This window comes from Pristiophorus japonicus, chromosome 4 (genome assembly GCF_044704955.1).
Source record: "Pristiophorus japonicus isolate sPriJap1 chromosome 4, sPriJap1.hap1, whole genome shotgun sequence".
Taxonomy (NCBI): Eukaryota; Metazoa; Chordata; class Chondrichthyes; family Pristiophoridae; genus Pristiophorus; species Pristiophorus japonicus.
In genome coordinates, this window is record NC_091980.1 from 292,033,104 (window position 1) to 292,046,412 (window position 13,309).

Here is a 13,309-nt window from a genome sequence, read left to right on the forward strand (position 1 = left end):
TCTTTATGATTTTCACATGCACATCTCGATGATTGATTCCCTCAAGCATGGCTGTTGCCCTGGATGTTCATGTCTGGTTCAAAGTTTAGTGCGGTTACTTCATCATGCGTGTCACTTGTTAAAGTTTACTGAGGGTCTTATCTCAAGACAGTACCGCTCTGTTCTGCTGGTCCCATAGCAACCCAAGATCTGTCCTTGGTTACAAGCTACCTTTGTCTGACATAATTTCCGTTCAATGTTAAAGAAAGAAAGACTTGCATTTATATAGCACCTTTCACGACCACGTATACCCCAAGCGCTTTACAGCCAATGAAATACTTTAAGTGTGGTCACTGTTGTACTGTAGGAAACGTGGCAGCCAATTTGCGCACAGCAATCTCCCACAAACAGCCATGTGATAATGAGCAGATAATCTGTCTTGTTATGATGATTGAGTGATAAATATTGGCTAGGATACCAGAGATAACTCCCCTGCTCCTCTTCTAAATAGTTTCATAGGGCCCAAGTTTCGACAGGAGTTGCTCCTATTTTTTTGGAGCAACTAGTTTTTTTTTGGAGTATCTTAAAAATCGCAATTCTCCACATTTAGTTTGCTCCAGTTTCAATGAGTTAGTTCAGTTTCTTTTTAGTTCAGTTTATTTTTCAAAAGGGGTCGTTACCAGCCACTTACACCTGTTTTGGCCATTTAGGCAAGTTTAGACAGCGAAAAGTTACTCCAAACTAACTTAGGTCAGCGTATGTGTCCGCTCAGAAAAACCTTGCGGACATTTTAGAAATCAGGCGCAGGTAGCCAGAGATGGGGGTGGAGGGGAGGGAGGGAAGTTAGAGGACCTTGCAAAGCACTAAACACCTTCACAACAACTAATACAGATCTTGTACTGTAACTTTTGCGTAATTTACACAAGCTTCATAAAATATGCACTCTTTAATATCATTTATAGCAGAAGTTGAATTTTGATGGTGCTGACTGCCTTTCTTACTGCTCTTATCAGCAGACAGCCTAAGGACAACTTTTCTAATTCGAGCAGCTTGTTCTTTTTTTAAATCATTTAAAGAAAGTCTCCTCCTTCCCCCCCCCCACCACCCCTGATTTCCTGAACTCGATTTATAAAGTCCAAAAGGGATATTGTCTTTCGGCATTAATGCTTTGAAATTTCTTGACATAAATGTGATCAGTGACACAAGCCAGTAGCTTCACCCCACCCCCCCCCCCCCCCAGTATCGTGTCTTGAAGAATTCGGCCGCAAATGTGGTGGATGACTCCTGGTGCTGATCTGGTGGCCCGGACTCGAGCCGCTCGTCCCCCCCGCCCCCCCCCCCCCCCCGGCTCCTGTAGCTCCTGCGCCCCCGGGGCTCACCGGCTAGCTTCCCTTGGCACGCACTCCGCCAACGGAACGGGAGGGGCAGCAGAAGATGCAGGCAATGGGGGTGCGAGAGGCTACAACAATGAACTGGTGTGAGCGTGGGAAGGCAACGGCTAGCCTGTGCGGCAGGCCACTTGGCCAGGGATAGGGTCGCCTGGAGCCAGGACGCGCTGGGAGGGCCAGGAGCTACTGCGCACGCGCGCAGCTGCCGGCTCTCTTTTTGGCGAAGGGCGTAGCTCCGCCCCCGCTGGCTCTGCTGCGCTGCGCCGAGTCCCAAGGAGGCCTGATCAGCGTGGAGAATACCACGGTAAGGATTAGGCGCACTTTTTGTTCGAGAAAATCAGTGGACCTCACGAAATTGCGCCATTCTAAGGGTCGGTGGAAACCTGGGCCCATAGGACCTTTTACATTCACTTGCGAGGGCAGACAGGGCCTCGGTTTAACGTCTCATCCAAATGATGGCACCTCCGACAGTGCATCATCATCATAGGCAGCCCTTCGAAATGAGGATGACTTGCTTCCACGTCAAAAAAGGACGAGTTCACAGGTGTTTCAATGAAGGACCCAAACTACATCCTGAAGGGTGGAAGATGCCTGTGCGTGGATTTTTTTTTTACTGTGTAGTGGCCGTTGCACACCAGCCACCACACGGGCTTGACAGAGCTAGGTCTTGGTCCAGTGGCAAGGATTACCCAAGAAGACTGGAGACCTGCTCTGCTGCACGGACCCAGTGCGCGCATATCGCAGTGTGGACTGGTCCGTGCTGCCCCATGGGCCCTAGCCCCGAACTCGCGCCTCCCCTGGGTCCCTATCACATCCCTCCACAATCTCTCGCCACTCCTTCGCCCCGACCTCGCCACTGCTGCTGTATCTGCCCATGTTCCAGTCACTGACCTGGATCTTGATGACTTCACTCTTCACAGCCGTCGCCCTCCTGCACCAGCTCGCGCTGTATCTTGTAATGGCACGCCTTCACACTGCTCATGGCCGCCGCTTCTTTTATGGCCCCGACCTGCTGCTGATGTTCCCTCGCGGGTCGGGGCCTCCACGCTGTTATGGCCGCCGCTCGTCGCTCCTTTTAAGGCCCTGACCTGCCGCTGATGTTCCCTCGCAGTTCGGGGCCTCCATGCTGTGCAGCACTCCCTCAGCACTGCACTGGAGTGTCAGCCTAGATTTTTGTACGCAAGGCTCTGGAGTGTGTCTTGAACCCTTAACCTTCTGATTCAGAGGCATGGGTTCGACCAACTGAGACACGGCTGACACTCAATGTTCTTCCAGTGAAATGTGGTTTAGCCATATTAAAGTTCTTCTTGTTGTTAAGGATATTTAAAACCGATTTTTCCTTCAGGTGATCTGGTCAGTCTAAGAGCTAAATGGTGTAAAGTCAGCTTATTCTGTCTGTTTTATTTGCAGATGTGCAGAGTTTAGAGGAGCTGGCCGTGCTGAGCATTTTGTCCCTTCTGAAGGGCGATTCCTTGGAGGAGGGTGCGATTCAGGAGATAGAAGCAGCCCAACGCCAACTGGTGAAGGAGTTGGCACTGCAGGAGTGGCTCTGCACACAGGGTCTGGAGCACCACTACCACGCGTATGTTTAAAGAAAATCAATCTTAGAATTTCCTTCCTCTCTTGGATGTATGCTGCCTACGTTAGCTGGGAAGGGTCAGGCTGTCCAGGAATGATTCCTTGTCCACATATGGCATCAACTATATAGCCCACTGACAGCCAATAGGAGGCACAAGCAAAGCTTGGCGATAATGGTCATGTTATTTTTCTCCCTCTCCCACAGTCGAAAAGTGCCTTGGTTGTGAGGTGCTTCATCTAGCAGTCTGGCAGAGAACCCAGTAAACTCCTCATGATCATGGCAGGCAGATGTTGTGAGTATCAGGCATGCTTTGGAATAGACCATTCTACCCATCTGGATTCAAACCCACCCTATATCCAGCATCCACCAGCCCAGCCATTGATTTAAAAAAAAAGCTTTATATAGACTCATAGTCACTAACTGCACAATCCCATGGTTTTCAACTGGGCTGTTTCTGCTTTCTTACCTTTTAAAAATAAATAATTCTGAGTTAGTGTGGGTCACAGCAAAGAGCTGCCTGTTTAGCACAAATTAGCACCAATTTGGCAATTTGTCAGTGAGTCTACAGGAAGGTTGATGTGGAAAATGGATGCCATGTTGTTGCACTAGGGAGTGCTCTTCTGATGTTGTGATTGGATACACTGTAGATGGAGTGCATACAACCTGTGTTATACCTGACGTGATTAACATAAACTAACACCTTCTCTCTAAGATAAAACAAATTGTTGTGTCTAAGCAAAGAGAGCTTTACCTGGCTCTGCACTGCTGCACCAGACCTCTGAGCTGAATTTCGGTGAATTGTTTTCGATTTATAAAAATCAAATTCAACCAGAAACACATTTTATGAAGTACCCCCACTGTGCAACTGACACAAGTTTTAATAGGACTGTGGTCATTTTCTTTTCTACCAGTGTCTTTACCCTTCATATAGGTTCAGGTTTGAATAAAATGGCCTCTGGGTGGCATTAGTCAAGACAATGGAACCTTGGTTATCTACCAGTTTCCATTGTCCAATGGCCAGGTCCCCACCATAATGTAGTATAATTGAGCTTTGTGTCCCACAGCATAGTAGAATGTATGTTTGTGCTATGGTCCACTATACAATAAGATTCAAATCTTCATCAGGTGATCCCCAAGCTTGTTTGGGGGATAGAAGAGGGTAATCCCCACATTGGGAGATGGGCAGTGGAAGGGTGAAACTTCACTGGCTCACACACTATCCTAATGGACAGTTATACCATTGAGAGAAGCTGAGAGCAATTTTACATTCCAAGCCCATTAGGGTTAGATGGTAGTGTACTAAAATGGATAGGTAAATGATTGGCTGGTAGAGAACAATAAGTAGAAATACATATAAATGATTTTGAGTAAGAAGTTGTATCCAAAGTGTCCAAATTTGCAGGCGAGACCAAATTGGGAGCAGTTGAAAATAATGAATGTCAATGCGCCCAAATTGAAAAGGACCTTGACAAGCTCGATCAGTGGGCAGAGACATAAGGAGCAGGAGTAGGCCATTTGGTCACTCGAGCCTGCTCCGCCATTCAATAAGATCATAGCTGATCTTCTACCTCAACTCCGCGTTCCCACCCTACCCCTATATCTCTTGATTCCCATAGTGTCCAAAAAGATTGATATGACATTTAATACAGGGAATACTAAGCTTATGAGATTTGGCAGAAGGAAGATAGATGATGATGATTATGTGCTAAATGGGGATGCACTTGAGTTATCTGAGCAGGAAAGAGGTCCTGGAGTTTTACTGGACAGGTCACTTAAACCATCAGCAGAATGTTCCCGGGCTGTTTATTTAAAAAAAAAATGCAAACAGAATGTTGGGATGCATAGCAAGGGATATAAATTATCAATCCAGAGAGGTCATTTTAAAACTTTATTTGGCCATTGTGGGACCACATCTGGAGTATTAGTTTCCCTATTTCAAAAAGGATTTTCAGTTATTGGAGGGTGTACAGAAAAGGGCTAGACAGTTGATCTCCAAATTTAAGGGAATGACATAAGAAAAGATTGACCGCCCTGGGTCTTTTCTCTCTTGAAAAGAGAAATGTTTAAAATTCTGAAAGGTTTGGATAAATTGAAATATAGAATCATAGAATGTTTATAGCACAGAAGGAGGCCGTTTGACCAGTCGAGCCGGTGTTGGCTCTCTGGGAAAGTACTTCAGTTAGTCTCACTCCCCCGCCCTTTCCCCGTAGCCCTGCAATTTTTTTTCCTACAGGTATTTATTCAATTCCCTTTTGAAATCCACGATTAAATCTGCCCCCACCACCCTCTCAGGCGGTGCATTCCAGATCCTAACTAGTCGCTGCATAAAAAGATTTTCCTCCGTCATCGTTGGTTCTTCTGCCAATCACCTTAAATCTGTGTCCCCTCTTCTTGACCCTTCTGCCAATGGAAACATTTTCTCTCTATCTACTCTGTCTAGACCCCTTATGATTTTGAACACCTCTATCAAATCTCCTCTCAACCTTCTCTGCTGTAAGGCGAACAACCCCAGTCTATCCACATAACTAGTTCCAGGATGAGAAACTTCATTCTTCTAAACCTTTTCTGCACCCTCTCTAAGGCCTTCACATCCTTCCTAAATTGCGGTGCCCAGAATTGGACACAATACCCTAGGTGAGGCTGGACCAGTATTTTATATAGGCTCATCATAATTTCCTTGCTTTTATACTCTATGCCTCGATTACGAAGCCCAGGATCCTGTATGCTTTTTTAACCGCTATCTCAACTTGCCCTGCCACCTTCAACAATTTGTGCAGATACACCCCAGGTCTCTCTGTTCCTGCACCCCCTTTGAATTGTACTCTTTAGTTTATATTGCCTCTCCTCGTTCTTCCTACCAAAATGTATCGCTTCACACTTTGTGTTAAATTTCATCTGCCACGTGTCCGCCCATTCCACCAGCCTGTCTCTATCCTCTTGAAGTCTATCACTATCCTCCTCACTGTTCACTATACTTCCAAGTTTTGTGTCATCTGCAAATTTTGCAATTGTGCCCTGTACACCTAAGTCCAAATCATTAATATATATCAAGAAAAGCAGTGGTCCTTGTACTGACTCCTGGGGAACGCCACTGTATACTTTCCTTCAGTCCACAAAACAACCGTTCACCACTACTCTGTTTCCTGTCACTTAGCCAATTTTGTATCTATGCTGCCATTGTCCCTTTTATTCCATGGGCTTCAACTTTGCTGGCAAGCCTATTATGTGGTACCTTATCAAATGCCCTTTGGAAGTCTATGTACACCACATCAATTGCATTGCCCTCATCAATCCTCTTGTGTTACCTCATCAAAAAACTCTCTCAAATCAGTTAAACACGATTTGCCTTTAAGAAATCCATGCTGCTTTCCTTAATTAATCCACACTTGTCCAAGTGACTGTTAATTTTTTCCCGGATTATAGTTTCCAGAAGCTTCCCCACTACCGAGGTTAAACTGAGGTTAAAATTCAAATAAGCTTTACTGCCAAATGCAAAATTTAGCTACAAGGAGCTGTTGCTTTCATATCTTTGTACTCTTCCCTTGGAGAATAGAGTGAAGTAGTGGACGATTTTGTAGGCTGATTCGCAGTCTGATAGGCCGCAGCATGAGGGGTGGTTCGTCCTACATGGCTGGAAGATTTTATGGGCTTTCACAACTCATTGTTTGGCAGGGCGGGGGGGGACGACACACACATCCCCACCAGATACAAGTAGCCCCCTGGATGCCAACCCAGAATTCAAGCCGAAGTTCTGCTCTCCACTCACTGGCACTGTCTGGAACGGGGTTTGAACCCTGCACCTTGTGATTCAGAGGTGGAAATGCAGTCAATAATTCAAAGGGACTTGGGAGTGGGGGAGTGGATGGTGGGGGAAGAAAGGAAAGGGGAGACTGGGAGCTGGGACGAAGAGCAGGCCAATGGGGGTCGATGGATGGGGAAAATAAGGAATGGGGGTTAGAGAGATATTGGAGAAATGGAGGTCAGGGAGAGGGGGCATCCGGGTCAGGGAGAGGGAGACTCGTGAATGGGGGTCAGAGAGAGGAAGACTGGGAAATGGGGGTCAGAGCGAGGGAGACTTGGAAATGGAGGTCAGAGCGAGGGAGACTGGGAAATGGGGGTCAGAGCGAGGGAGACTGGGAAATGGGGGTCAGAGAGAGGGAGTCTGGGAAATGGGGGTCAGAGCGAGGGAGACTGGGAAATGGGCGTCAGAGCGAGGGAGACTGGGAAATGGGGGTCAGAGCGAGGGAGACTGGGAAATGGGGGTCAGAGAGAGATTGGGGGAATGGGGGTGAGGGAGAGGATAATAGGTCAGGGAGAGAGAGGGGGAATGGGGGTCAGGAGGAAGGAAATGGAGTTAGAGAGAAGGGGAAAAGGTGTCAAGAATAGTGGAATGGAGTTTGCGGCCGCAACCGAGACTCCAGGATGGTATGTTGCCTCCCTGGTGCAAGGGTCAAGGATGTCTCGGAGCGGGTGCAGGGCATTCTAAAAAGGGAGGGAGAACAGCCAGTTGTCGTGGTGCACATTGGTACCAACGACATAGGTAAAAAAAGGGATGAGGTCCTACGAAACGAATTTAAGGAGCTAGGAGCTAAATTAAAAAGTAGGACCTCAAAAGTAGTAATCTCGGGATTGCTACCAGTGCCACGTGATAGTCAGAGTAGGAATCGCAGGACAGCGCAGATGAATACGTGGCTTGAGCAGTGGTGCAACAGGGAGGGATTCAAATTCCTGGGGCATTGGAACCGGTTCTGGGGGAGGTGGGACCAGTACAAACCGGACGGTCTGCACCTGGGCAGGACCGGAACCAATGTCCTAGGGGGAGTGTTTGCTAGTGCTGTTGGGGAGGATTTAAACTGATATGGCAGGGGGATGGGAACCAATGCAGGGAGACAGAGGGAAACAAAAAGGAGGCAAAAGCAAAAGACAGAAAGGAGATGAGGAAAAGTGGAGGGCAGAGAAACCCAAGGCAAAGAACAAAAAGGGCCACTGTACAGCAAAATTCTAAAAGGACAAAGGGTGTTAAAAGAACAAGCCTGAAGGCTTTGTGTCTTAATGCAAGGAGTATCCGCAATAAAATGGATGAATTAATGTGCAAATAGATGTTAACAAATATGATGTGATTGGGATTACGGAGACGTGGCTCCAGGATGATCAGGGCTGGGAACTCAACATCCAGGGGTATTCAACATTCAGGAAAGATAGAATAAAAGGAAAAGGAGGTGGGGTAGCATTGCTGGTTAAGGAGCAAATTAAGGCAATAGTTCGGAAGGACATTAGCTTGGATGATGTGGAATCTATATGGGTAGAGCTGCAGAATACCAAAGGACAAAAAACGTTAGTGGGAGTTGTGTACAGACCTCCAAACAGTAGTAGTGATGTTGGGGAGGGCATCAAACATGAAATTAGGGGTGCGTGCAATAAAGGTGCAGCAGTTATAATGGGTGACTTTAATATGCACATAGATTGGGTTAACCAAACTGGAAGCAATACGGTAGAGGAGGATTTCCTGGAGTGCATAAGGGATGGTTTTTTAGACCAATATGTCGAGGAACCAACTAGGGGGGAGGCCATCTTAGACTGGGTGTTGTGTGATGAGAGAGGATTAATTAGCAATCTCGTTGTGCGAGGCCCCTTGGGGAAGAGTGACCATAATATGGTGCAATTCTGCATTAGGATGGAGAATGAAACAGTTAATTCAGAGACCATGGTCCAGAACTTAAAGAAGGGTAACTTTGAAGGTATGAGGCGTGAATTGGCTAGGATAGATTGGCGAATGATACTTAAGGGGTTGACTGTGGATGGGCAATGGCAGACATTTAGAGACCGCATGGATGAACTACAACAATTGTACATTCCTGTCTGTCGTAAAAATAAAAAAGGGAAGGTGGCTCAACCGTGGCTATCAAGGGAAATCAGGGATAGCATTAAAGCCAAGGAAGTGGCATACAAATTGGCCAGAAATAGCAGAGAACCCGGGGACTGGGAGAAATTTAGAACTCAGCAGAGGAGGACAAAGAGTTTGATTAGGGCAGGGAAAATGGAGTACGAGAAGAAGCTTGCAGGGAACATTAAGACGGATTGCAAAAGTTTCTATAGATATGTAAAGAGAAAAAGGTTAGTAAAGACAAACGTAGGTCCCCTGCAGTCAGAATCAGGGGAAGTCATAACGGGGAACAAAGAAATGGCGGACCAATTGAACAAGTACTTTGGTTCGGTATTCACTGAGGAGGACACAAACAACCTTCCGGATATAAAAGGGGTCGGAGGGTCTAGTAAGGAGGAGGAACTGAGGGAAATCCTTATTAGTCGGGAAATTGTGTTGGGGAAATTGATGGGATTGAAGGCCGATAAATCCCCAGGGCCTGATAGACTGCATCCCAGAGTACTTAAGGAGGTGGCCTTGGAAATAGTGGATGCATTGACAGTCATTTTCCAACATTCCATTGACTCTGGATCAGTTCCTATGGAGTGGAGGGTAGCCAATGTAACCCCACTTTTTAAAAAAGGAGGGAGAGAGAAAACGGAATTACAGACCGATCAGCCTGACATCGGTAGTGGGTAAAATGATGGAATCAATTATTAAGGATGTCATCGCAGTGCATTTGGAAAGAGGTAATATGATAGGTCCAAGTCAGCATGGATTTGTGAAAGGGAAATCATGCTTGACAAATCTTCTGTCATTTTTTGAGGATGTTTCCAGTAGAGTGGACAAGGGAGAACCAGTTGATGTGGTATATTTGGACTTTCAGAAGGCTTTCGACAAGGTCCCACACAAGAGATTAATGTGCAAAGTTAAAGCACATGGGATTGGGGGTAGTGTGCTGACATGGATTGAGAACTGGTTGTCAGACAGGAAGCAAAGAGTAGGAGTAAATGGGTACTTTTCAGAATGGCAGGCAGTGACTAGTGGGGTACCGCAAGGTTCTGTGCTGGGGCCCCAGCTGTTTACACTGTACATTAATAATTTAGACGAGGGGATTAAATGTAGTATCTCCAAATTTGCGGATGACACTAAGTTGGGTGGCAGTGTGAGCTGCAAGGAGGATGCTATGAGGCTGTAGAGTGACTTGGATAGGTTAGGTGAGTGGGCAAATGCATGGCAGATGAAGTATAATGTGGATAAATGTGAGGTTATCCACTTTGGTGGTAAAAACAGAGAGACAGACTATTATCTGAATGGTGACAGATTAGGAAAAGGGCAGGTGCAAAGAGACCTGGGTGTCATGGTACATCAGTCATTGAAGGTTGGCATGCAGGTACAGCAGGCGGTTAAGAAAGCAAATGGCATGTTGGCCTTCATAGCGAGGGGATTTGAGTACAAGGGCAGGGAGGTGTTGCTACAATTGTACAGGGCCTTGGTGAGGCCACACCTGGAGTATTGTGTACAGTTTTGGTCTCCAAACCTGAGGAAGGACATTCTTGCTATTGAGGGAGTGCAGCGAAGGTTCACCAGACTGATTCCCGGGATGGCGGGACTGACCTATCAAGAAAGACTGGATCAACTGGGCTTGTATTCACTGGAGTTCAGAAGAATGAGGGGACCTCATAGAAACGTTTAAAATTCTGACGGGGTTAGACAGGTTAGATGCAGGAAGAATGTTCCCAATGTTGGGGAAGTCCAGAACCAGAGGTCACAGTCTAAGGATAAGGGGTAAGCCATTTAGGACCGAGATGCGGAGGAACTTCTTCACCCAGAGAGTGGTGAACCTGTGGAATTCTCTACCACAGAAAGTTGTTGAGGCCAATTCACTAAATATATTCAAAAAGGAGTTAGATGAAGTCCTTACTACTAGGGGAATCAAGGGGTATGGTGAGAAAGCAGGAATGGGGTACTGAAGTTGCATGTTCAGCCATGAACTCATTGAATGGCGGTGCAGGCTAGAAGCGCCGAATGGCCTCCTCCTGCACCTATTTTCTATGTTTCTATGTTTTCTATGGAGGTGGGGGCACCCCAGCGGGCTATGGATGTTCATTCGATGAGAATATTCAAGACTGAGATCGATAGATTTTTGGGCACCAAGGGAATCGAGGGATACGGGGCTGGTGTTGGAAAGCTTATTTGATGTAGTTCATTCGTGATCTTATTGAACGGCGGAGCAGGTTCGATGGGCCAAATGGCCTACTCCTGCTCCTATTTCTCAGTTCCTTATGTTCTTACAAGGCATCACATTTAAAAATTAAGGACAACAAAAGAATATTAAGAGAGTAGTTTGTATGGGGAACAGATTAGCAGCACGGGTGGTAGAACAAGAAACCTTAATGGGTTTCAAGAAGGAATTAGACAGGTTCTTGTCAATGAGATTCAGGGTTATTTGAAACGCATCAAGGGAATACTAAGGATACGTGAGCTAGATAGACCGAAGGTTTTCTCCTGCCTGAAACTGTTGCTATGTTACTAATATACCCTTTAATACATTTTTGCATGAGTTGCTGAATGGTAATCAGGAGTGAGAAATTTGGCTGATTTTTCCCTCCTTATCCCTCTGCTTTGAGGCCAATCTCCCCTACTATCACTTGAGATTAGCTACCAAGTATTGAAGCTGAGGCCTAACTGGTTTGTACGGCTGAGGTACTCTGCGGATAAACTCTCAGGCACTGTGTGAACCCTCTGGAAAGTTACTACTCATCTGGCCATCTGAGTGTTGTACATATTTTTGATCAATATCCATTTTTTTCAAATATGCTGTTTTGTCATAATATATGGTGTCTTCAAATTTAGACAATTTACTATTCGTGCTTTTGTAAGCATTAAGGACAGGAAGAATCTGAAGACTGATCCCCGAGAACGCCACTGGTCACAGCTGCCCAATTAAAACTATAGGTGTATTACCATTAATAAGAGCCTTCTGTTTCCTGTTATCTATCCAATTAATAATTCAAAATTACACATTCAAGCTGTGAGCAATGTAAGAATATCAGAGATCAATTTGCCTCAACAGCCATTGAAGGTAAATGTGCAAAACAGTGCTAAGCTCTATTGCCTTCATATTATTTTTTTAATTGTAAAAAAGAGTCTAGGTCCCATGGTCCATAGTCGAGGTTCAGAACAGTAGAAGAGAAAATTAGTTAAAATCATGAAGTAGTGATTGGGTGTTACCAAGTTCAGGTTTTAAAAGCCTGAAGATAATAGGAAGAAGAAAAGATTAAGAGAGATAAGGAGGTCCATGGTTTTGAGTTCCTGAGAAATATTAGATAATAGATTATGACACTATGCGTTGAGTCTTGATTTCAACACTCGGGATGCATGAAGGAGGATGGTGTAGAGGCAACTTAAGAAAAATGAAAGCGGAAAGTTCAGGAGGAGCATTCATGATAGTAGTATTGATTAAGGAGGCATAAATTGTGTTGGAGAGAGATTGGAGGTGCATGATGAGAGATAGCTTGTGTCAGCTGTGGCTCAGTGGGTAGCACACTCGCCTCTGAGTCAGAAGGTTGTGGGTTCAAGTCCCACTGCAGGAACTTGAGCACATAAACTAGGCTGACACTCCAATGAAATGCTGAGGATGTGCTGCGCTGTCAGAGGTACCATCTTTCGGATGAGACGTTAAACCGAGGCCCCGTCTGCCCCCTCAGGTGGATGTAAAAGATCCCATGGCACTATTTCGAAGAAGAGCAGGGGAGTTATCCCCGGTGTCCTGGCCAATATTTATCCCTAAATCAACATAACATAAGAACAGATTATCTGGTCGTTATCACATTTCTGCTTGTGGGAGTTTGCTGTGCGCAAGTTGACTGCAGTGTTTCCCACATTACAACAGTGACTACACTCCAAAAGTACTTCACTGGCTGTAAAGTGCTTTGAGACAGCTGGTAGTTGTGAAAGGTCCTATATAAATGCAAGTCTTTCTTTCTTTATTGGACAAGTTTCTCTTGTGTCCTCCCTGGGAGTGAGAGTATTGGCAGAAGAGCTTCTCTAGAAATGGTAGCAGCATTCAAGTCTTGGTTGCATTTGGACTTTGCAGCGAGTGAGGAGTTGCTGAGGGAGAAAAGAAGCATTTGGCACAAAAGCGGGTCCTGTAGCCTGTTATGATGGTGCTAACTTCTAAGTAAAGAAGAAAAGGAAAGAGAAGGTCCTGTTTCAGAACAGGAGTATTTTTTACAAATAAAAAGCAAAAAACTGCAAATGTTGGAAATCTGGAACAAAAACAGAAACTGCTAGAAACGCACATCTGTGGAGAGTACAGACAGTCAACTGTGGGTTATGTACATCGTTAGAACTGACAATATTGGCAACACACAGGATGCATCAGTTCAAAAAAGGGAAAAGAAAGGCCAAATTTGGTTTATTGCCCTCCCCCCCCCCCCACCTCCAGGACTGTATTCCAATTAAATGTTTTCACCCCAAATGGCAATCATCCCCCAC

The 13,309-nt window shown here is 45.7% G+C and overlaps 1 protein-coding gene across 5 annotated transcripts in view; it reads left to right on the plus strand.

Annotated features, from left to right (window-relative positions):
• Window positions 1–13,309, plus strand: part of arel1 (apoptosis resistant E3 ubiquitin protein ligase 1) — an 89,333-nt gene that overhangs the window by 26,464 nt on the left and 49,560 nt on the right. For all 5 annotated transcript variants that reach the window (XR_011593151.1, XM_070879581.1, XM_070879582.1 and 2 more), the window contains exon 3: window positions 2,778–2,949. Coding sequence is in view for 3 of the 5 variants with exons in the window: in XM_070879581.1 (XP_070735682.1) it covers window positions 2,778–2,949 (172 nt within the window). In the remaining 2 variants the exon portion in view is untranslated. The remainder of the gene's footprint in view (window positions 1–2,777; window positions 2,950–13,309) is intronic.